This window comes from Leuciscus leuciscus (assembly GCF_965113295.1).
Source record: "Leuciscus leuciscus genome assembly, chromosome: 1".
Taxonomy (NCBI): domain Eukaryota; kingdom Metazoa; phylum Chordata; class Actinopteri; order Cypriniformes; family Leuciscidae; genus Leuciscus; species Leuciscus leuciscus.
Genome location: NC_138725.1, coordinates 16,057,497 through 16,082,758, shown reverse-complemented (window position 1 = coordinate 16,082,758; position 25,262 = coordinate 16,057,497). Strand labels below are relative to the sequence as shown.

At 41.1% G+C, this 25,262-nt stretch overlaps 2 protein-coding genes across 6 annotated transcripts in view; both read left to right on the top strand.

The window, feature by feature from the left end:
* LOC309502261 (uncharacterized protein) overlaps positions 1-25,262 on the top strand; it is a 107,464-nt gene that overhangs the window by 2,013 nt on the left and 80,189 nt on the right. The window contains exon 2 of one of the 2 annotated variants that reach the window (XR_014207213.1): positions 13,085-14,345. Coding sequence is in view for 1 of the 2 variants with exons in the window: in XM_082174571.1 (XP_082030697.1) it covers positions 13,085-13,809 (725 nt within the window). In the remaining variant the exon portion in view is untranslated. Of the gene's footprint in view, positions 1-13,084; positions 14,697-25,262 lie in introns of those variants that run through there. The other variant, XM_082174571.1, reaches the window with a different exon arrangement.
* The window catches only part of LOC309498214 (uncharacterized protein), a 233,752-nt gene that overhangs the window by 133,340 nt on the left and 75,150 nt on the right, over positions 1-25,262 (top strand). The gene's annotated exons all lie outside the window — the stretch shown is intronic.

Sequence of the window (25,262 nt, the reverse complement as noted above, 5' to 3'; positions counted from 1 at the left end):
TTCAGAGTAGCATAAGCCTGATAAGTGATGTTTCAACAGTGGCGTATCCAGGACATTTTTACTGGGGTGGCCAAGATGGGACACAAAACTAGAGTGGGGTGGCCATATATACTATAAAATAATGTTATGTAAACCTTTAAACTCTTATGAACAATAGAGGATTTTAATAATAGTAACAAAGTGCAAACTTTATTTTTAAATAATGGTACTATTTCATAAAATGTAAGATACAGTCACAGGCCTATTTAGGAAATGTGTTTACTATAGTCTGTTATTAATTGCCATAGTGGGGGATATGATTTACTCAATTAACTTGGCCATTAACTTGTCCGAAAATGCATTTGTGTTTATCTGCAAAAAGGTTTACATACACTAGATTGCAGCCTAGGCTACTGTTAATGTAAATATAATGTTAGTGGTTTGTTTTTAAAGTCTACATTAGAGACCTGCGCGGGACGGATTTCTCACTTAATAATTCCTAAAAAGCTGACATCTCAGTTCATCGCCATCTCACAAATCTCTGTTATTATCAATGAAACTGGCTGCATAATTAATCTTTCATATTATCTACACTTTGTTTGATATAATAGATGATTTGCCAGTATGCAGAATTCAGCACTGAACAAAAAGTCCATTTTGAGTGGTGAGGGGATTCTATCTTAAATGCATCTGATTGGCCATTGCATTCAAGAAATCAACACATATGTCTGTGATTGGCTACATTGTTCAACGCTGCAAACATGTTATAAATAGAGACTCTGGCCTGTAAATCGTTTCTATTTTGTTTTAGTTGTTCTTGTTGCTTTTGTGCAACAGATGAATGACAATTTATTCGTTTTTATTTGTTCAATTTATAGATAATTCTATTTTGCGGGAGTCCCGACTCCCGCGAATCGACACACGAGTGCATTACCGCCCGCGCCCGCACTCGGCCATCAGATCTATATTCCCGTGCCGCACTCTGTTGCGTTGGGTCCCGACCATACCTCTCAATCGACTGATTCCAGCGTTTTTATCGTTGTTGTATTGTTGCAACTGTGTGACCGTCCTCTTGTTTCACGGACCAGCAGCAGCAGGTGCACCGTGCAGCGCGCGTGCTCTTATCTCATGGGTCATCTGACCTGCATGGCCAAACGTCCGCTGAGCAGAAATCAGCTCTCACAGTCTCAGTACGACCGTTCCTGTGTTAGTTAAAAATGTGAAACTGGCCCTAAATCAGTTGATCAGCTGTCATCACTGATTGACAACATTTCTCGTTTCTTGTGTTGACGAACTTGACCTACCTATCAGATCTGGGGTGGCCACAGGGGTGGCCAATGAGCTTTCAGGGGTGGCCCCGGCCACCCCAGGCCACCCCCTAGAATCGCCATTGTGTTTCAAGGGAAAGGAAGTGTTTTTTTTTTGTTTTTTTTATAAGGTTAAGTGCTTATAGAATGTTCTGGGTTTTTCTTTAACAAATGGTGAGTAAAGGGAGGTTTGAGACATTTTTTTATATTGATTGTCAACATCAGATCAAGCAAAATACTATTTTAACTGTTTCATTTTACATTTATTTTATATCTGGTTCCCAATTTGCAACAATGTTACCAGAAGTTTAGTCATTTTCAACATAGTTTACAATTTTTTTATTTTTTATTTTAGGAATAGTCAGTAAACACCAAGTTACTGATGAAGTTGTATTTGTCAAATATCATACAAGTTATTCATAGTTATAGAGATTCTTCTTACAGTAACTTTGGTAACAGGGTTGATGAACAGTTTGTGTAAAAACTGAGACAATGGATTGAGATTATTTTCTTGTCTTCCCATCATGCTTTAGAAAGAGCCCAGATGACATTCATTTACCTCATTCATGGAAAGTTGGGATTTGCGCTTATAATGTTTTAAAGATAATAATTGGAATATAAATTTACCTCATTCATGGAAAGTTTCAAGGACATATAATCAATTTATAAAAAGGCATGAAATTATCATAATATTTTATATTAGTTGTCTTCTTTCTACTATTACATCAGGGCTCACTTTCATGTCCTTTCACTTTATATTTCTCTTTTAATTATGTTAATGTACTGAAAATGAAATTTTATATTTTTATTAATTCTATCAATATTATATTTTATTATTCTGATGGAAGTGAAGGAGGAGAGTGAAGAACTGAGTGAAGTGGAGGAGGAACATCATGTGAAACCTGGAGGAAAATCTTTGAGTCGCTCAAAGACTAAAAAGACATTTTTAAAGAAAACAAGAGCCAAGAAATCTTTCACCTGCACTCAGTGTGGGAAGAGTTTCACAAGAAAATGTAGTTTTGAGATTCACATTAGAGTTCACACTGGAGAGAAGCCGTTCTCATGTGATCAATGCGGGACGAGTTTCACACACAAACCTAATCTTGAGCGTCACATGAGGATCCACACTGGTGTGAGAGAGTACATGTGCTTTGAGTGTGAGAAGACTTTTACTACAGCGGGCAGTTTAAAACTGCACCAGAGAATTCACACTGGAGAAAAACCTTACATGTGTTTACACTGTGACAAGAGATTCAGTCGCTTATCATCTCTGAAAACACATGAGAGGATCCACACAGCTAACAGGGAACGTTCCCATAAATTTCACTAACTTTATGTAAAAGTGATGTAAATGTTATTAAAAAAACGTTCCTGAAATAATGTTTCTGGAACGTTCTTATGTTTATAGAGTTAAAATACATTATCGTAACGTTGAGAGAAAAATGTTCTTAGTTTTAGAACGTCCTTGAGATGTCATTTGTTCTTGTCTGATGTTCTCATAATATTGAGAGAAAGCGTTCTTAGAACAACATTCCCAGATAACAAAAATATATTCTTAGAATGTTTTTCTAACATTCCCAATAAGTTATGAAAACGTTTTTTCTGAATGTTTTCTGGACGTTACAAACATCCGTTTTTTTTAAGTATTAAGAACGTTTTATCCTTTTGGAAATGTTATGAACAATATGGGAACGCTCTCTTTAGGTTATAAAAAAAAGTTCTTGAAAGTTCTCTTCAGGTTATAAAAAAGAACCTACAGAGAATGTTCCTAGAACGTTCTTATTTGGTTCCCAAATCAATAACCAAATGGGAACCACATTAAGGGAAAGTTGTGTGTTTGTTGGGTTCCTTGTTAGCTGGGATTGAACCTAATGCATTACACTAATCAATCAGGACTTTGAATTTCCCTTCACTAATGGCATTTCATCTGATTCTGATCTAAATTCTCTCGTTGTCTTTATATCACTCACCACTCTGCGCATGCGCTCCATTCCATGCCATCTTTACACCGGTTTGAACATAAAAGCCTAAAAGTTTTTGAAATTTTCAGTGCATATCTGTCTGAGTGTGAGCTGTGGAAGCTCCGCCCCCTGTGCCGGGAGCAGCAGCTCATTTGCATTTAAAGGAACAGGCACAAAACGGTGCGTTTTTGCTCACCCTCCGTATCCGTATCCGTATGTTGTATGTTTGAGCTTGTGTTATTTTTTCCCTTGTGGTGGGGTTGTGTTTTTGGTGTAGAAAATAAAATTTTTGCTTTTTATAATTCCATTGTTTGGACTGTGTACTTCCCAGAGACTCTTTACAAAATGTTGTGGACTACTTGAATACTTCTACTAAAATGTGAATCTTAAAGTAAAGTCTTGTCTGTCATTTTTGTAATTTTTATATTTAATGCATTTGTAGCTGTAAGAAATGAATTGCTTACATGTTATGAATTCATATAAACATAAATAGAAACAGGGCAGCACAGTAGCACTATCACCTCGCAGCAAGAAGGTCCCCGGTTCGAGTCCCGGCTGAGCCAGGAGCTAGCAGGTTCTCCGTGATTTCCTTCAGGTTAATTAGCAATACTCGAGTGTCTGTGTGTAAGCCCAGTGATGGGCAGGCCATCCGTTCAGGGTGATGTGAAAGTCCAGAAAACATTCAAAAATAACGTTTTCTCAACATTTCTAAAATTATAGAATGGAATGTCCCTGTAACGTTCACATACACCGCTCTGCTCTCACAAAACAGGCTCTGCTCAATCACATGCACTCTCATAGGACTCTCCATGACTCTCACAAAGGTTATGTAGAGCACAGCATGTCAGCACTGTAGATTTCACAAGGTCGACCGCACAGTCATTTCTTTTAATAAGGCAACCCCATCTTCCTTTCAATCTACCAAAAGCATTTTTAACCACTACACGTGCTCTGGAAATGTTCATGTTGTAGACCTGCTGTTCCGCAGTCAGCTGTCCGGTGTCAATGAATGGTTTTCATTGACATCCAAGTGTACATCCAAGATGGCGCCGCAGATGGCTGCCTCGGTGTGGAGCTCTCCAGTTATTGTGTTGTTTTTGTTGGTTTGTTCTGCGTTTAGTCATTCTTTTCCTATCAGTTTCACCAAAGACGAACTACTGGACATTAGGAAACACACACCAGACAACTTTTTTACAGATTTTGATTACTGAGACGTTTTACTGGACATTCTCGTCGGAGGGGCAGCGGTGTTGTTCAAACGCGCGGTCAGACGCAAACGCGGGAAGCGCGCTGGCGCGCTGGTTAAACTCCGCGAGCGCGGCCTCCGCACTGCACTCCCCAGTATTCATCTTGCGAATCTCCGATCTCTTCCTAACAAAATGGACGAACTTCTTCTCCTCACCCGCACTAACAAGGATTTTTTAAACTCCGCTGCTCTGTGCTTCACTGAAACCTGGCTGAGTGAAGCCATACCGGACAACGCACTACATCTGCCGGGCTTTCAGCTGTTCCGAGCGGATCGCATCGCGGAACTAACGGGGAAAACGAGAGGTGGTGGATTGTGTTTCTACATTAACGAAAGTTGGTGTTCAGATGTAACAACACTGAAGAAGATGTGCTCTCCTAATTTAGAGGCACATTTCATAAACTGTAAACCTTTCTACTCGCCGCGGGAGTTTTCCTCATTCATTCTCGCGAATGTTTACATTCCTCCAGACGCGTGTGTGAGCGCGGCGATACAACAGCTGGCTGAACATATAGCTGAAATGGAACAAAGGTACCCAGACTCTCTTTTAATCATTCTTGGGGATTTTAACAAAGCAAATCTCTCCCGTGAACTGCAAAAATACAGACAGCATGTTACATGTCCTACCAGAGACAGTAATATATTGGACCACTGTTACACCACGATAAAGAATGCGTATCACTCCGTCCCACGGGCAGCTTTGGGGCTCTCTGATCATTGTTTGGTTCATCTTATACCGACCTACAGGCAGAAACTGAAATCAGCTAAACCTGTAATAAGGACTGTAAAAAGATGGACCAACGAAGCAGAGCAGGATCTACAGGCCTGCTTCGATTGCACTGATTGGACTGTTTTTGAAGCTGCAGCCACCGATCTGGATGAGCTCACAGATACTGTAACATCATATATCAGTTTCTGTGAGGATACATGCATTCCTACCAGGACATTCTTATCATTCACTAATGATAAACCATGGTTTACTGGGAAACTCAAACAGCTTCGTCATGCCAAAGAGGATGCTTACAGAAGTGGGGATAAAATCTTGTATAACCAGGCCAGAAACAGACTGACAAAGGAGATCAGAGTTGCTAAAAGAAGCTACTCTGAAAAGCTGAAAAACCAGTTTTCAGCCAACGACCCGGCATCAGTCTGGAGAGGCCTGAGGAACATCACCAACTACAAATCACCATCCCCCCCATCTGTGGAGAATCAACAACTGGCTGACACTCTCAATGCATTCTATTGCAGGTTTGAGAAGCCCAGACTCACACCTCACACCCGCTCTGATGTGCACTTCACACATCCACCATCACCTCCTGCAACCCCTCTCCTCCCCCCTTCTGCCATCCAACCTGAGCTTAAGGTCTGTGTGGAGGACGTGAGCCGAGTCTTCAGAAAACAGAAGACTAGGAAAGCTTCAGGCCCAGACGGCATCTCATCTGCTTGTCTAAAAGCCTGCGCTGACCAACTGGCCCCAGTCTTCACGCAGATCTTCAACAGATCATTGGAGCAGTGTGAAGTTCCCTGCTGCTTCAAACGCTCCACTATCATTCCGGTTCCCAAAAAACCTCAAATCACTGGACTTAATGACTACAGACCTGTCGCTCTCACGTCTGTGGTCATGAAGTCGTTTGAAAGACTGGTGTTGGCCTATCTGAAGGACATCACTGGACCCCTTCTGGATCCCTTTCAGTTTGCTTACAGAGCAAACAGGTCTGTGGATGATGCAGTCAACATGGGACTGCACTATATCCTGCAACATCTTGACAGACCTGGGACTTATGCACGGATCTTATTTGTGGACTTCAGTTCGGCCTTCAATACCATCATCCCTGATCTTCTCACAGCCAAACTGACTCAGCTCTCCATGCCATCCTCAATCTGTCAGTGGATCTCCAGCTTCCTGACAGACCGGCAGCAGCGAGTGAGACTGGGGAAGCTCACATCCAGGACCCTCACCATCAGCACTGGCGCCCCCCAAGGGTGCGTTCTCTCCCCACTGCTCTTCTCCCTGTACACTAATGACTGCACTTCTAAAGACCCCTCTGTCAAGCTCCTGAAATTTGCAGACGACACCACCGTCATCGGTCTCATCCAAAATGGTGACGAGTCTGCTTACAGACTGGGGGTTGAACAGCTGGCTGTCTGGTGCAGCTATAACAACCTTGAGCTGAACACGCTCAAAACAGTGGAGATGATTGTGGATTTCAGGAGAAAATCCCCAGCACTCCCCCCTCTCACCATCATGAACAGCATTGTGGAAGCAGTGGAGTCATTCAGGTTCCTGGGCTCTACCATCTCTCAGGACCTGAAGTGGGCAAATCACATTGACTCCATTGTGAAAAAGGCCCAACAGAGACTGTACTTCCTTCGCCAGCTGAAGAAGTTCAATCTGCCACAGGAGCTGCTGATCCAGTTCTACTCAGCCGTCATTGAGTCTGTTTTAAGCACTTCCATCACTGTCTGGTTTGGTTCAGCTACCAAATCGGACATCAGGAGACTACAACGGACAGTCCGGACAGCAGAGAGGATTATTGGTGCCCCCCTGCCAGTCCTCCAGGACCTGTACTCTTCCAGAGTGAGGAAGAGAGCAGGTAAAATCATCACAGACTCCACTCACCCTGGACACCCCCTGTTTGAACTGTTACCGTCAGGACGGCGACACAGATCACTGGCCACAAGAACATCCAGGCACAGGAACAGTTTCTTTCCACAGGCCATTTCCCTTCTGAACACTTAACATGCCCCCCAAGGCATATGCCTGCAAGTGCAATACTCCCACTGTCTAGTGCAATATTCTCTAACTCAGGTGATATTTATATTTATATTATTCATACTATTCAAAATACTGTAAATATGTTCATAATCTGTAACATGCACTAGACTCCCACTGTCTAGTGTAATATTCTCTAACTCAGGTGATATTTATATTTATATTATTCATACTTCTCAAAATACTGTAAATATGTTCATAATCTGTAAATGTTTATTCAGACTAAACCCAACTGTGACCCCTTTTTTTTACTTTTTATACTATTTTTATTTTTTTATTTTTTTTATTTTTTTTATATATTTTATTCTTAGAATTTGTATTACTATGTTTCTTGTTGTATTTGTATTTGTATATGTGCACTGGAAGCTTCAGTACCAAGAAAAATTCCTTGTGGGTGCAAGCACACTTGGCAATAAAGCTCTTTCTGATTCTGATTCTGATTCTGATTTTAAAGGAACACTCCACCATTTTTTAAATAGGGCTTATTCACCGTCTTTACTACATTTAGATATGTGGGCAAATGCATTTTTTGTCTCACTGCATGCATTGTTTTAGTTTGACAGGGTTGATGCTAGCTTAGCTTAGCTTAATGAATGGAATCCTTTGTTGCCAGCTAGGATGTCCTGAGTAAAAGTGATAAAAAAACAAACAAACACCTGATTACTTCTTGTGGCCTGCGTATTCACAAAAAGTACAAATAGCGATGCAGATTAACACTAGGCGATTTCCTAGGCAGATATTGACTTGGGACTATATTGGGGGAAGCACAGGCGAAGCACTGCTACTTGGACGCAGAGATATGACGCAACACATGAAATGTGAATATGTGGTATAATATGTGAATGTGAATACAGGTATAATATGGGTCAATCTATACATGTGTCATGTTTAAAATAATCACTTACTCTGTGGACAGCTGTCCATTTGGTCCATTTGGTGTGGGGTGTTTTTTCCAGTTCACTTTATCACACCGGGGGGGGGGGAAATCGAGTACTGCAGGATGGATCAACGCCGTGAAATCCAGCTGTGACACAACTGTGGGCACGCTCATCTTGATCTGAGGCGTTGAGCCTGGTCATCGATGGCAGTAACTTGTCCCACTCGCCACAGCACAGACACTCTTATTTCAGTCGGCATAGATTGGCATATTCCCCCACACTCACACCACCAGTTCGTGTTGGCTCTCATCCTCACGTCCTCAGGCTGTTGAGAGATCGCAACCTCCTCCTCCTGTCATTATATTTCCAAAGCACGCAGCTCATCTTCTCAAACTCTGGTTCATAGAGGTATGGTTCTGGATCTTGACTGTCTGAGAAGTCACCCTCTTCATCTCTCACAAAATCAGCCATGTTCATTACCATTCATGTACTGTAGGAAAAATAGCCAGCTACTATACATGCCGGTATGTTGACGGAAGTCGTGGCATTTTATGTGTTGCGTCATATCTCTGCGCCCAAGTAGCAGTGCTTCGCCTGTGCTTCCCCCAATATAGTCCCAAGTCAATATCTGCCTAGGATATCGCCTAGTGTTAATCTGCATCGCTATTTGTACTCGTTGTGAATTCGCAGGCCACAAGAAATAATTAGGTGGGTTTTTAATAAAACATTTTATCACTTTTACTCAGGACATGCTAGCTGGCAACAAAGGATTCCATTCATTAAGCTAAGCTAAGCTCGCGCCGACCCTATCAAACTACAAAATGCATTTGCCCACCTATCTAAATTTAGGAAAGAAGGTGAATAAGCCCTATTTCAAAAAACGGTGGAGTGTTCCTTTAAGAGCCAGTTCTGCAAGGGATAGGCAGAGTCTCCTAGGATGTAGTAGCCAACACTCACCCCACCAATGTTTTTGGTGCTAGCTGGTATGTGGTTTCCACGGCTTGCCAACTCCCACAGTGTGGACAGTCTCAAAAGTCTCTCAGTCTTCTGTACTCAGAGCCGGTTGCAAGCTTCCACAGTGCAATGGCTACTCTCATCTTTAGAGGTACACACACACTGAAGTTTGTGTCCTGTCTCTCTATCGCTGGACGCAGTTTGTTGCACAAGTGCATACATTTTTCTTCAGGCATTCTGAAGTTCTTCAGCCACTGAGTGTTTGCTAAACCAGTTCAGATCATTGAAAAAATCTGACAGTAGGTGGCGCTCATGTAAAGCAGAAATACAGCACTATACAGGGCTCTAGACTGAGACTAAATGTTCACATGTACTTTTATAAGAGAGATCTGCCATTTCTGCTGCATACGAGAAACATCACACGGCAAACGAAAGCAGAGTGAAACCACACTACTCGTCTGAGCTGCGCAGCACAAACAGTTTATCAGCTCGGAGCAATACTAGACAGTGGTTTACTTGTGAGCCGATCTCGATCACGCAACAACATTACTACACAGAGCTGGCAGATCCATTGAGAAAGCATTTTAAAGGGATAGTTCACCCAAAAAGGAAAATTAGCCCATGATTTACTCGCCCTCAACTCATCATAGGTGTGAATTCTTTCAGACGAATACAATCGGAGTTATATCAAAAAATATCCTGGCTCTTTATAATGCGCATATAATGGCAGTGAATTGCAGATTAGGATGATTCTGAGGTGAGACTTGTCTTGAATGATGGTGCTACCTTCACAAGAGAGAGTTCAAATGTTAATTTCCTTTGTTCCCTCAGAGAGTTGCCCTCTCTTCCAGTTCTTCCAGTTTTACAGTCTTACATCCGTAATTTTTCTAAGTTTGTTTTTCTTGAACTCTTTGCCTCTTCTCATAGCCATTTCCCTGACTTTAAATTTAGTTCCCACTATTGTGTCGCTCTTTTCACCAGTGGCCATGCCTTTGATCTCGCAGCTCTCTTCTCAGAAGACAGATACTCTTTGATGTGCAGCCCATTCTCTTTCAGATACTGGTTGTCTTTGGCATCTCTCCATACTGTGTCCCGATAAAAACACATGGCGAACTGAATAATTATTGCTCTTGGGCGACCATCACCTCTTCTTTGTCCCAATCCACCACATCTGGAAGTTTCTGTGCAATCTTTGGAGATACTTTAGAGATACTTTGCCATGTCGGTTTCTTTCACTTGAGCCTTTTCTCCACATCTTTTCTTACACATACAGTATGAGCCTGGCAACTTCGCAATAGAAGAGGAACACTTTAACTATCAAAAGAAAATTATCTGGGTTATCATGCAAAGTTTGATGTAAATCTCTAAACTGCCTGACGATGGCGCGTCTTTGATCATCTACGGTTGAACAGAAAGAGAGCAGCTGAAATGATATTGGACCCACTCACTTTTACCGTCTCTAATTCAGCGCATATGTCTGTTCACTCTTCAGAGCGCCGTCAGTCAAATCCATTCCACTTGAGGAATGCCCAAATAAATTAGACTCCATTCCACGTTTTAGCGTTGATTTCCACGCTGCTGCTCAAATCCATTCCACTTGGCTCATTGAGTCCAACCAAACCCTTACTTTTCAGGCTGACGAGCCAATGCGCATGTGCATACTAAGCATACTAAGCGCGAGTCTCAGGTTCCTATGGGAACCGGAGCTTCTAACAGATCGATGCAATGACGCAATGGCTTTACCAATCAGCGATTGGCTCTTTTACTTAGAAGGCGGGACAGTTTCTCCCAGGGGATTTTTTTTTTCATGTTCGAAGTGATAAACTTTATTGTTTTGTTTTGTAAAAATACAGCATTATGCAAAATTTTTAAGTGTCAAAACACATGTTATAAAAACAGACACTTCCAGTTCTTGATTATTATTGGCTGAGCTGTGTTCGATGCCATTGTAATATACTTTGTAGCCACACAGTTGAGAGTCGCAATAAAATGAGACAAAGCGCAGCCAGCAAAGTTGCAGAGGAAAAAACACACACAGCGCCAAATACACACGGAGACAGCGAGGATCAGCTTCAAGAGAGAGTGAGACAAATACATACAGTATATCATGTAGTTTATCACATCACAAAGTTTAAAACATTTAAATAGACATATCAAGTAGTAATTAATGTAAATGAATCTTAGTTGATTATAGGCTATTAGAGCTGGTTTGGTTGCTGAGAGACGAAGACGTGCAGAGACGCAATTAACGCGCTGTTTGATTTATGATCATGCTGTGCCTATTCCATTCATTCGAGTATCATATTGTACAAGGCTAAAATCATTTAAATATGCACACAATAATATACGATATCATATCGTTGAGCATGTCTATGATGTATGATGTAAACTCACCACACCAAGAGTTTAATTTTATTTATATATATTTTATTATTATTATTATTTCTAATCTATTATATTTGCACTAAGTGCCTGTCTTTTTCAGTAGCACCTCACTGCAGTACACGAGATCCAGGGGGCGGAGTTGGATCCAGATCTAAGGGGTGGAGATTGGTAGGTTTAGGGGTGGGTTTAGGGATCAGGGGGTGGAGATTGGTAGGTTTAGGGGTGGGTTTAGGGATCAGGGGGTGGAGATGGGTAGGTTTAGGTATATGTAAGGTGGGAGGAGGATCTGGATCCAATTCCTCCCCCTGGATTTCGTGTTCTGCAGTGAGGACCATCACGTCTTTTTAGCAAAAAGACACCTGCTATTAAATATCTATAGTGGCATGGGTCGTAGGGCGTGAGGTACTTAAAAGTAGCTTTTGAAGTGTTCGACCCGAGTTTGAATCCGCCTTTTGCCTAACTCGCTCTTCTCCCTTTTCCCAACACATGAGATCTAAAATGTATAGCCTAGCATAAAGGTCTCTAGCGTTATATTTTGCCAACAAACTAAAATCGAAACCGTGATATGGCTTTGTGCCTTTATAAAACAGCGCAAGACTTTAATTAAGTAGCCTATATAATATAGGTATTCTGTTTGTGCTGCGTGATTTAAAGAGAAGTGCTCACGCGATCAGCATGGTGATCTGGTGTTTTCTCCAAAATTAAAGCTCAAGGGTTTATTTCTTGCAAGTGAAGAAATTAGGACAAAAGTATTGTAATTTTCCTATACTATAGTGTAATGTAAAATATTATTTTTCATTTATACAGTAGGCATTATACCAACAAAGCACGATATAACTTAAAATAAATAAACTGCTAAACAAATAATATTTTTATTTGACCATCTTTGAGCTTATATTAGGCCTATAACTAACTGCTGACCGAAGGTAACGTTTGTATGCTTACAACAAAAAAGTGCATATACAGTATACTGACTAACTGACACATATCCGGTTTTCACCGATCTGTTTAGCCATAACCGACTGTATTTACGTGAGATATCCACATGATGGGCAGTTTGACTGACACCTGTGTGTCAGTATTTCACCATTCAGGCACAAAAAGAAGTGAATTCGGGATTGTGCGCTGTCGCTTCTGGTGGGCATCCTTCAGCCCGATACAACATTAGAGTTATTTTTCACAACTTACTGTGCATAATTTATAGCTTGATACTCTTTTTGAAGATTCTTGTTAAACACACGCGTCTCTGACTTAATCTCCGCGTTGACTTGAATTTCACTAAATAGTGCTGTAGCCTAAGTTTTTGCAGATGCACCTTCGACAGTTCAGCAGAACAGTGTCTGCAAACGGCCATTTTTGTGTCTTTCTCTGAGACTCTAAAATGCTAACATGTTTGCTGGATTCATAATTCACTCTATGCTGGATGCCATTTGATCGCGTCATCAAAAGCGCCATTGTTCGGTAAAATTTATTCTGTCTTTTCACTTATTCGACCGAACACCGAATGTGCTGTTGTTGATATGTTCAGCCAAATAATTTCGGTGGCCGAACATTCAGTGCATCCTTAGAAAATGCAATCAAACTTTCTTCTTTCATTTCAGACCTGATGGAAGAGAGCGAGGAGAGTGAAGAACTGAGTGAAGTGAAGGAGGAGAGTGAAGTGAAGGAGGAGAGTGAAGATCTGAGTGAAGTGAAGGAGGAGAGTGAAGAACTGAGTGAAGTGGAGGAGGAGAGTGAAGAACTGAGTGAAGTGAAGGAGGAGAGTGAAGAACTGAGTGAAGTGGAGGAGGAGAGTGAAGAACTGAGTGAAGTGAAGGAGGAGAGTGTAGAACTGAGTGAAGTGAAGGAGGAGAGTGAAGAACTGAGTGAAGTGGAGGAGGAGAGTGAAGAACTGAGTGAAGTGGAGGAGGAGAGTGAAGAACTGAGTGAAGTGGAGGAGGAGAGTGAAGAACTGAGTGAAGTGAAGGAGGAGAGTGAAGATCTGAGTGAAGTGAAGGAGGAGAGTGAAGAACTGAGTGAAGTGAAGGAGGAGAGTGAAGAACTGAGTGAAGTGGAGGAGGAGAGTGAAGAACTGAGTGAAGTGGAGGAGGAGAGAGAAGAACTGAGTGAAGTGGAGGAGGAGAGTGAAGATCTGAGTGAAGTGAAGGAGGAGAGTGAAGAACTGAGTGAAGTGGAGGAGGAGAGTGAAGAACTGAGTGAAGTGGAGGAGGAACAAGCAAACGTAGTCTTAATGTTCACAAGAGAATTCATACAGGTGAGAAACCATTCATGTGTGATCAGTGTGAAAAGAGATTCTCAGACAAACAATGTCTTAAGCGTCACATGAGAGTTCACACTGGAGAGAAGCCGTTCACATGTGATCTGTGTGGCAAAAGCTTCATAAATTCGTCAAACCTTGATGTTCACATGATGATCCACACCGGAGTGAAGCCGTTCACATGTGATCAATGCAGCAAAACATTTCTCTGTGCATCAGACCTGAAGAGACACTGACAGTTCATACGAAGGAGAAGCCGCATTCATGTTCTGTGTGTGGAAAGAGTTTTTCACAGTGGGGTCATTTACATACACATCAGAAAATTCACACTGGTGTGAGAGAGTACATGTGCTTTGAGTGTGAGAAGACTTTTACTACAGCAAACAGTTTAAAAAATCACCAGAGGATTCACACTGGAGAAAAACCTTACAAGTGTTCACTCTGTGACAAGAGATTCAGTCTGTCAGAAGATCTGAAAAGACATGAGAGGATCCACAGCAGAGAGAAGCCGCACACGTGTGATCAGTGCAGGCAGAGTTTCTCTATTAAAACTCACCTGAAGCGACACATGAAGATCCACACAGTGGAGAAACCACATCACCAGAGTCACGGTAAGTAGTTCCCCAACTAACATATGGTTTTTATAAGAATGTTCTCCATATATTCAGAACCTAACGTTGATTCTGGGAACATAAAAAAATTCCAGTTTTCTTGATGTTAGAGGAATGTGTTTTAAAATGTAAAATGTTCTTTTAACTTAATTTAAATTTAAAATTCAACAATCTAGGAACACTGATTTGTAACATTCCAAGAACATACAAATGTCCAGTTTCCTGAATGTTAATAGAATGTTATTTAAAGGTTAGTGTGATGTTCCTGAAACATTCTGTCATGTTTGGAACCATCCTCAAACCTTCTGGGGCCCGTTCTTCGTACGTTGCTTAAAACATCCGAGATCAAATGACACATCCAAGATGATATTGTGCTAATCATGATCCGGCTAATTGGGTTCTTCGAACACACCTGTTGTTTATGATTAGTATCGCTGGATTGAGTTATCTGAGATAATTGCGCGTTCATGCGCTGGTTGAAAAGGGGATATGTATCGATAGTAGAAACATTGATCAGCAACGCTGCTATTGGCTGCTCAGCGTGGCCAAAGAGCGCGCACAGTTTTTCTCCTCAGCAGAGCAAGAACTAATAGTCGAAGTTTATTCGGAATTTTAATGTTTAATCAAAACGCCAGGGAACACCTCAAAGTCTGCAAAAGCCAGGAGAGAGGGCTGGCAAAAAGTAGCAGACAATTTAAATCCGTTAGAAGTGGCCATGCTAGATGTTTTTATCACTTATTAGCCTATATTTTTGTATTTTAATAATTGCATAATTACCTTGTTCATTGTAATGTCAGAGTCACCACACTAGAACATGGAAACAAATAAAAGTGAAGTACAAAAATATTCTGCATAATGGTAATTTTTTGTTATATTATAGTCTCTTTTATAAAAGACTGTTAAATAAATGGTTATGTTTATAAAAACAACCAAGAAAAAGGCTGAGAAAAAAAGAAAGAAAAGATCTTAAGAAGTAGCATACACTGTAAAATAATGTTTGCTGCATTAAATGAGGCTGTATAGTCATTTCAACTGTTAAATCTTCAGTAATGATGAATTGCTTTGACTTGTGAAAGTGAAAACTAATAAACTTATATTAATGTAAAAATATTTTGCCATGAGTTATTGATCACATTTTTTCCCGACTGTAGTTCATTGTAATGACATTGTGTTTTCCTCTTTTGTGCACTTTTACATAATACACCAACACTTGAATCTGTTCCCAAGAAAGTGGTCCTGAAATATGTGCAGTAAGTGGACATTTTCTAACTTTCCAAAGGAAAGAAAGTATAAGACTTAGTAATGTCTATTTGTTTCTATTGCACTGGACAGTGAATAAAGCCTCTCAGATAACTGTCATATGGAGGAACTAGCCTACCTGCAAGTGCATAAATAACTTTACTTCATTTATACTTGTGTGCTTTATGGCTGCAATATAAGTTGCAGGATTCCACATCTCCAGAAAGGTCTACAGAAGAGTCTGCACAGACAGAGGAGACATAGGCCTACAGGTGGGCAGTGTAGAGCCAACTTTTCTTTTTTATTTGTTGCATGAGGCATGTGTCTAATATCTCTTGTTGCAGGCACTTGACCACTGGCTTTTCTTTACAAAGAACAATTGAAATAAAACTCAAGGAACTAAGCACATTTGTCTTTTATTAGACATTTAATGAAAAGGTTTTTTTTTTTTGTTTTTTTTTGCAATGTTGTGTAATATGGCACATGCAACAATGTCACAGGCCCTGTCAGGTGTGCAACCCTCAGACTTATCAGACACTGAAATCTTCCCTTTAGTTAGCCAAAGTTCATTTCATTGTGTGCCCTTGTCCTGGCTAGAGCTGCATTGTAACTGGTTTGGGTCAGGGAATGGGGTCATAAAACACCTGTCTGCAGGCAGGAACATGTCATAATCACCTATGAAGAAATGCAGTTCTGTTAGGATCAGCATAAGTGTATGTAATACAGTGAGCTTGATATTTAATTGTGGAACTTTCCTTACCACTTTCAAATAATGTGCATAAATGTGAATCTTTGTGATATGGAAGATTTTAGTCAACTGCCTTTTTTTTTTATTTGATATAATATTACTAATCTGGAATATTAAGAATCCCAATAGTAACTGGGCTGCACATTTACATTGTGAACCCCCTTTCTGTTCACATAATCCCCTTCATTGAGGCCTTGATGACAGTCTATGGTCTATAGTCTATGGTACCAATCACGTTAGTGAAGCCTGAGTGACATATGTAATCGGTATGGTCATGATTGCATGATCTTCATAAAAAATTTTGATAGCCAAAAAAAAAAAAAACTGCTTTACAACATTGGGTCTTCAGTGGCTTGGAAATGCCACAAAAAAAAAAAAAAAAACTAAAACTGTTTTTTAAACCTAAAAGCACCAGGTAAACTCCAAATGACACGACAGACAGCACTTTCCATCAAGTTCTCCGCATCTCCAATAGTGTAAAGGAAAGAGCCACTCGCAAATAATCTTAGGGCAATGCAAACAGTTTGTGCTGTAGTTAAAGCCCGACTCCGACAAGTCGAAAATAAATGTGTGTTTCCAACAAATTAATAATGTAAACGACAATCTCACACAAAAAAAAAAATCTCATAAAGTGCACTATCGCGCTGCGCTGGACTTCCCGTATCAGCTCCGTTTATAAAGCCGGGATCTAATCCTGTTAACATGAAATAAGCCTGCTCCCGAGCAGGTTTAAGCTTACGGACCTGTTGCTATGACAGCAAGTCCAGGATGAGCTTCGAAGAACCAAACAATCCAAGATCATGGCAAATCGCCAACAATCAATTCCAGCTAACTGAGTTAGCGACGTACGAAGAACGGGCCCATGATTCGACTGGTTTAAAATGACTATTGAACTCATCAGTGATCTTGACTCTTGACACTTTTTATTTCACATTTTTTCTCTCATTTGAAATGTCACATGATTTAATGTTTCTTTTAGACCTGATGGGAGAGCCAGAGAGAAACCTTACACACGTGATCAATTCGGGAAGAGCTTCACGGATAAAGGAAACCTTAAGAGACCCACGAGGATCCACACTGGAGAAAGACCATACACATGTGGTCAGTGTGGGAACAGTTTCTTAAGTAAACGCAAACTTAGGAATCATATGAGGATTGTTGTATTTGTATACCGCTGTAACCTTATAAATCATTCTAAAACATTCCCATAACCTGTTACAATTATAAATTGCCCTTACCTGCAGGTTAAAGATGCTAGACGTTAATTCAGGGTCCTCGGTAGTGTCCTTAAACCAGCTCAGTTTTGGATCCGATTCACTGGGTGTTTGCTAGTATTAACATCTAAACTACAATAAAATAAAGATATTTCTAAAGAAAAACTATTCTAAAACATGTTTTGAAAGTTTTTCGAATCACCAAAGAATGGTTAAGTTTCAGAATAATACAAAGACAATTATTCAAAAAGGAAACGTAAAAGATAGTCCATAAACATCTTAATTGTATCTGTTACTTTTGGGACATGTAAAACATTTAGGAGAGATCTCATTTCTAGGGATTTATCATAAGAATTCACTTCTGGGCCTCTTGCCAATACGACAGCATCCACACCGGAGAGCGATCTCAATGCGGGAAGAGTTTCACTCAGGCTTTCGCTCTGAAATCACATCTTCTCATTCTGAAGAAAGACCATTTAACTGTGATCAGTGCGGCAAACAGTTTCATTGGCCGTCAGTCCTGAAGAAATACCTGAAGATTCACACAAAGGAGAAGATTCATTAGTAATATTACAGCAGAAAAGACACGGCGATGTGTGTTTCAGCACTGAAGATGAACTGAAAGAGTGCCAGAAATAACACTTAAGAGAGACATGAATCTGATATTATTTTTTAAACGTTCTTTATAATTTTTAGATCATCTAGTTTCTCTTCTACTTCTACTCTTCCATGCAAACGGAAGATATACTTTCATGGAAACTGGACACATATTTCATGAAACTGGACACTTTTCTTCTCTTCTTCTCGATGCTTTGGCTCTTATAAGTCAGTAAAGAGAGAGATCTGTGATACGTCATTATCGAACATCGCGGAGATCAGCAACGCGGGTGTTTTCAAATGTGAGTAAACGCGGTTCCTTGGGCCTGTACCATGAAGGTAGCTGAACAAACTCGGGGTTACAGGATTAGTTTTGAGTTGACAAAACCAAACCGATGCAATCAGGCTTTATTGGTACCATGTTGCAGCTCATCAACTTTCTCTGTCAACTCAGGCTTTGATCCTCAAGCTATGATTACTCCACGCGCGCGTGCACATAAAAGAGTGACGTCGAGACTGAACAACCAATCGCGGGTAGAGCGAGAGCGATATATTTTTACGCGGAGGAGCAAGAGATAATCATTCAGAATTACGATGAATTTAAATATGTATTTCAAGCTCGAAACAATACGGTCTCTGCTGCCAAAGCAAGAGAAGACTGTTGGAGAAAGATTGCTGATTGTTGATGTAATACGTTCTATATTTATGTAAAATTATGTATGTGTAGCCTATATGTGTAATATAGCCTATAGCCTATTTTTATAATATATAAAAAATGTGCATGTATGTACTAAGAAAGATTAATATTCATTGATTTTTAGATTTTTAGATGCAACTCCAAGTTCTTGGCAGCAGATAAAGACAAAATATAAAAATATTCAAAGTGGTGAGTATTTACCACAACCTTTTATTACTTTTGTGAACATTTTATCACAAACACTTGTTTGCAGCAAACAGAAATAAAGAGTTAAATTCAGAAAACCAGAATACACTGTGGCGGAGGAGTTGGCTCTGAGTAGGCAATAAGGGACAGCCGATTATGGATGGGATTACAGGTGCTGTACAATCTGACCCTGGTGCTGGCTCGTCTAAGCAGGTAACACTGGGTACGTGTGCAATACATTACTACTTTTAAATATGGCTGACTGTATGTTCTGCAGTAGAGGGAAATACAGTGGTCAGTATGCAGCAGACAGAACACCAAACATAACCTGCTTTACAACAGCTATGCTTTACATGGCCTACTTTTATTTATTAGGGTGGAGGAAATGATGAAGACACTCTGTGTGTGTGTTCTCAGACAGTTGCTGATGTGAATGCACTGGGCTTTTTATTATGGCAAACATTTAAATGTGTGGCATAAAAAAGGGACTGGCCCTTACACATCTCTTTTATTGTAGGATTTTTCACAACCTGCCCCAGAAACTGAGGCCTCTACCTCAATGGGCTTCAGAAGAAATGTGAACAAGGTAAGGATTTAAAACCCTTGACATAAATTACAGTCAGTCCTGTGTTTGTAGGAAGTCAAGGAACTTTTTGTGATTTGATGAGCCTCCAGAAAACTTGTAATGATCATGTTGGTGGTGGAATTATGTTTCAGGTGGAAACAGACTCAGTCAGGGCCCTGTACAAAAGGAGTCTTGAACTAGACCGCACACTAAAGGAGTCTTGAACTAGACTGTTCACTAAAGGAGACTTGAACTAGACTGTTCACTAAAGGAGCTGGACTGTGAGCTGAGGAGGCTCCCAAAAAAAAAAAAAAAAAAAAGGAGATCAAACAGCTGGATAAAACTGATCTCAGTATGTGAACTTATTTAACCAAGTAATACTTTAGTATGAATATTTATTAATGCAACTTTCTCTTGCCCTCTTTCTTTCTCCCTCCCATCCCACAAAACCAATAAAACAGTTTGAGACCTATCTGCAGTTTCAATGTGCTTTAAGTGTAATATTGTATGGTGATTGCATCTACATCTGCACCAGCTGGGTGGGCAGCTCTGGTGACTCTTAAGCGCCGAACACAGTTGAAATGTGCCTTTAGGATGCCAAAGGTCATCTCTATCTTCACTCTGGTTTTACTGAGGGCCACATTGAAGCGGTGCTGTGGCCCTGTCTGAGGGTCATGATAGGGGGTAATTGTGTAGGTTTTTCTATCTCAGATCAAATTAACTGTTTTGTACTGTACCAAATTTAGCTTGCTTTCCTCAAAGCGCAGACACAACACAGACTCACGGAAAGTTTGTGAGACAAGCACTGGAACCAGGCCATTTGGCATCCAAACTTGATCATACGTTCATGACCACAAGTCGTCTGCAGATGACATGTTTAGTAGATCATTGTTATATCTGTTAATGTTACTATTAATTTAAAGGTTCATCTCACAGAAAATAATCATCTCACATATTCACATCATCTCTACCTGAACATTAAGGCTGTGATAGGACTTCCTATTAACCTAATCTGCCTCATGTTCCCCTAGAGCAGTGGAGATTGGAGCAATAGACTGCATACATGTTGCAATGACTAGGGAATCCTATCAAAAGATTAACAGAATAATAATAAAAAAGATTTAAAATAATTCTTAACATGTAGGCTATTGTATAGTACATTTGTGATAGTACAAGTGTTCCTGTGATGTCACCCTATCAATATATCTTACCGGCAATTTTATAAAAGCCCTCTTTTATGGACATGGTCAATAAATGTCCGGGGAACACTATTAATGAAACTATTCATGTACTCCTGCAGAGCGACCTTGCGAATGGTTGGACAAACCGTGTTTTCCCCTAGCTTCTGTGCGTCACCCACCGTGCAAGAATGTACCACTTGTAAAAAAATGCAACACAATATTTGCGGTAAAGTAAGTGCATGAATTCGACGTGTTAAATTCTTTATTATTATTATAAGTTTATTTGTATAGCGCTTTTTTTTATGTGCGGCTCAAGAAGTTCGCAAAGATAAGACATTCCTTCCGCGGAAAATCTGTATCTTTCATACAAGTAAGAGGATTTTGTCATGCTAAAAACTCTTTCTTTAGCCTACGAAGCGTCTAACAATTTGCGCTGAGATGTCACAGGATTTGGAAGAAAAGGTGAAGTCATTGCAACAGACACTGGTAATAAGTTACGTCACCTATAAGTTTCTTTGCTCTCAGCTGATTGGTCAAACTTCAGTCTGAGATCTTGAATCCAGAACATAACCTGCCCCGGAGCAGGTTAGCCGTGCAGCGTAAGATACCACGGCGACGAACACCGATTAAAGCCAAGCTACTTTCATAGTACCTAAAACCCAGGGTTGACGGAAACTAAACTGAAACATAGCTGGCTAGCCACCTAAACCAGCTTCATGGTACAGGCCCCTTGTGTTAATATCACATGTGTTGACCTACTGGATAGTAAACTGTTGAATTGTTGAAGGCTTTAGACAGCATAGTATATTTGTGATTTTTCTGTAAAAACATTTTATTACAGTATGTACCGCTAACAGGGAAGCTCCAGTAAGCACACGTACACACACTAAAGTAGATTTACATAGATGCTCATTTTAAATGTCTATTTACACCTGACAGGAAAATATTCTATGCGTATTGCAGATGAGCACATCACAATATATATATATATATATATATATATATATATATATATATATATATATATATATATCTTATCATTGATTGCTGATTGAGTGCTCTCCTCTCGTGTTAAGTACCTCCTGAACTTTGTTAATAAAATATCATAAAGTGAGTTAACACATCAGCAACAACCAATTTTGTATTTCCACCAGCCCTTATGAGACCCTCCATCACTCCACCCTTCCTTACGGGACCCTCCATCACTCCACCTGCTCTTATGAGACCCTCCATCACTCCACCGGCCCTTACGAGACCCTCCATCACTCCACCGGCCCTTTGAGACCCTCCATCCCTCCACCTGTCCTTACGAGACCCTCCATCACTCCACCTGTCCTTGAGACCCTCCTTCACTCCTTCTGCCCTTATGAGACCCTCCATCCCTCCACCTGTCCTTACGAGACCCTCCATCACTCCACCTGTCCTTGAGACCCTCCTTCACTCCTTCTGCCCTTATGAGACCCTCCATCACTCCACCGGCCCTTATGAGACCATCCCTCCACCTGTCCTTACGAGACCCTTCATCACTCCATCTGTCCTTTGAGACCCTCCATCACTCCTCCTGCCCTTACGGGACCCTCCATCACTCCACCGGCCCTTAAGAGACCTTCCATCACTCCTCCTGCCCTTACGAGACCCTCCATCACTCCACCTGTCCTTACGAGACCCTCCATCACTCCTCCTGCCCTTACGAGACCCTCCATCACTCCACCGGCCCTTACGAGACCCTCCATCACTCCACCGGCCCTTATGAGACCCTCCATCCCTCCACCTGTCCTTACGAGACCATCCATCTCTCCACCGGCCCTTACGAGACCCTCCATCACTCCACCTGTCCTTTGAGACCCTCTATCCCTCCACCTGTCCTTACGGGACCCTCCATCACTCCACCGGCCCTTACGAGACCCTCCATCACTCCACCTGCCCTTTGAGACCCTCCATCCCTCCACCTGTCCTTACGAGACCCTCCATCACTCCACCTGTCCTTATGAGACCCTCCTTCACTCCTTCTGCCCTTATGAGACCCTCCATCACTCCACCGGCCCTTATGGGACCATCCCTCCACCTGTCCTTTCGAGACCCTTCATCACTCCATCTGTCCTTTGAGACCCTCCATTACTCCTCCTGCCCTTACGAGATCCTCCATCACTCCTCCTGCCCTTACGAGACCCTCCATCACTCCACCGACCCTTACGAGACCTTCCATCACTCCTGCTGCCCTTACGAGACCCTCCATCACTCCACCTGTCCTTACGGGACCCTCCATCACTCCACCGGCCCTTACGAGACCCTCCATCACTCCACCGGCCCTTATGAGACCCTCCATCCCTCCACCTGTCCTTACGGGACCATCCATCTCTCCACCGGCCCTTACGAGACCCTCCATCACTCCACCTGTCCTTATGAGACCCTCCATCACTCCTCCTGCCCTTACGAGACCCTCCATCACTCCACCGGCCCTTACGAGACCCTCCATCACTCCACCTGTCCTTACGAGACCCTCCATCACTCCTCCTGCCCTTACGAGACCCTCCATCACTCCACCGGCCCTTATGAGACCCTCCATCACTCCTCCTGCCCTTACGAGACCCTCCATCACTCCACCTGTCCTTACAGGACCCTCCATCACTCCACCGGCCCTTACGAGACCCTCCATCCCTCCACCTGCCAATATGAGACCCTCTATCACTCCACCTGTCCCTACCAGACCCTCCATCACTCATCCTGCCCTTACGAGACCCTCCATCACTCCATCTGTCCTTACGAGACCCATCATCACTCCACCTGCCTGCCCTTATGAGACCCTCCATCACTCCACCTGTCCTTATGAGACCCTCCATCACTCCACCTGTCCTTACCAGACCCTCCATCACTCCACCTGTCAATACGAGACCCTCCATCACTCCTCCTGCCCTTACGAGACCCTCCATCAGTCCACCTGTCTCTACAAGACCCTCCATCACTCCACCTGTCCTATCAAGACCCTCCATCACTCCACCTGTCCTTGCGAAACCCTCCGTCACTCCACCTGTCCTTACGAGACCCTCCATCACTCCACCTGCCTGCCCTTATGAGACCCTCCATCACTCCACCTGCCTATTCATCAGAATAAAGCTGAAGAATAAGAACCACTGTGTTGAGATGGCAGTGGTGAGGGGTGTGGGGTTCACCACCTGTAAATATGTGATTGTTAGAACAATAAGTATCAATAAAGCTTTGTTTCATGTGTTGTTGACTTGTATACTGTATATATTTATTTATTGTGATGGTTACTTTTTTAATCTTTTATTCATGTTTCTTATTGTTGTCAGTAAATAAAGTATAATTAATTTCATTAAATAATGCATTAATTCATTGCTTGACTGACAATTGAGATTTGTTCACTGCAATTATCTAGTGTAGTCATGCATAGCTATGTCATATGACAAAACAAATTACATTTTGCTTGTTCTACTAAAATATATAATTTTCAGTAAAAAATTAATTACATTTTGAAAAATTATTATTGTGCATAAGTGTTGGGGTGGGCTAGCAATGCAATTCATTTTGGGGTAATCTTAATTTTTTGGAGTGATGCCTACATTTTCCCAGAATAAAATCAAGTTTTCTCCAAAGGTGAGATCTTCGAGCAGCTGCCCGTCTCCTTTGGACAGACACTACAAACATTACAAATGCTTAGGAAAAGCGTTTAGAAAGGAAAAGGAAAAGTTTAGAAAGGAAAACTGTTCTATGTAGGGCTGTTGAGTTACTGATGTTAGTGCACCTGTCGCTCATATAATTTTGTTATTGCAGAACTTATAGTTACATAATGATCAGGGAACAATACCATGGTTGAATCTTTCAACAATGAACAATCATAATGACAAAAAAAACAAAAACATAAATACCGTGGGCTTGCATACATCATAATATAAGATTATATACACAGGGTAAAAAAGCAAACTGACCAGGTTAAATATCTTTGAATTATTCATCATAATACATAAAGAAAATGCATATTTAGTTTGCCATTTATAAGCCTGAGGGATAAAATGAGAGTTAAATTCAACAAGAAAAAGAGAAAAACAATGGAGATTTAAGCAACTTTTGCTTGTGGGCGAACATTTTTGCATTTAAAATGAAGAAATGTAACAACATATTCAAGAGATGACGATTTGGGGGTTTTGTATTAAAAAATTATATCTTTGAGGATAAAACTGTGGGTCACATTAGTGGGTTAAAAATATAAGAACTTAAATCAACCCATAATTTATTGGTTATACTACAATCAGAAAATTAATTGGCAGCTGTTTCTTCAACAAGACCACAAAATGGGCAAGTTTCGTCAATATCAAGATATTAACAGATAGATTAATTAAACCTATCGCTCATATCTTTTAAGTTGTGATGCTTGTGATAACGTCGTAGGTCACATGAAAACTTCAAAATGCCGGACGATGTATGGCTGCCATTCATACATTTTGATAGGAGTAAAGGAAAAAAAT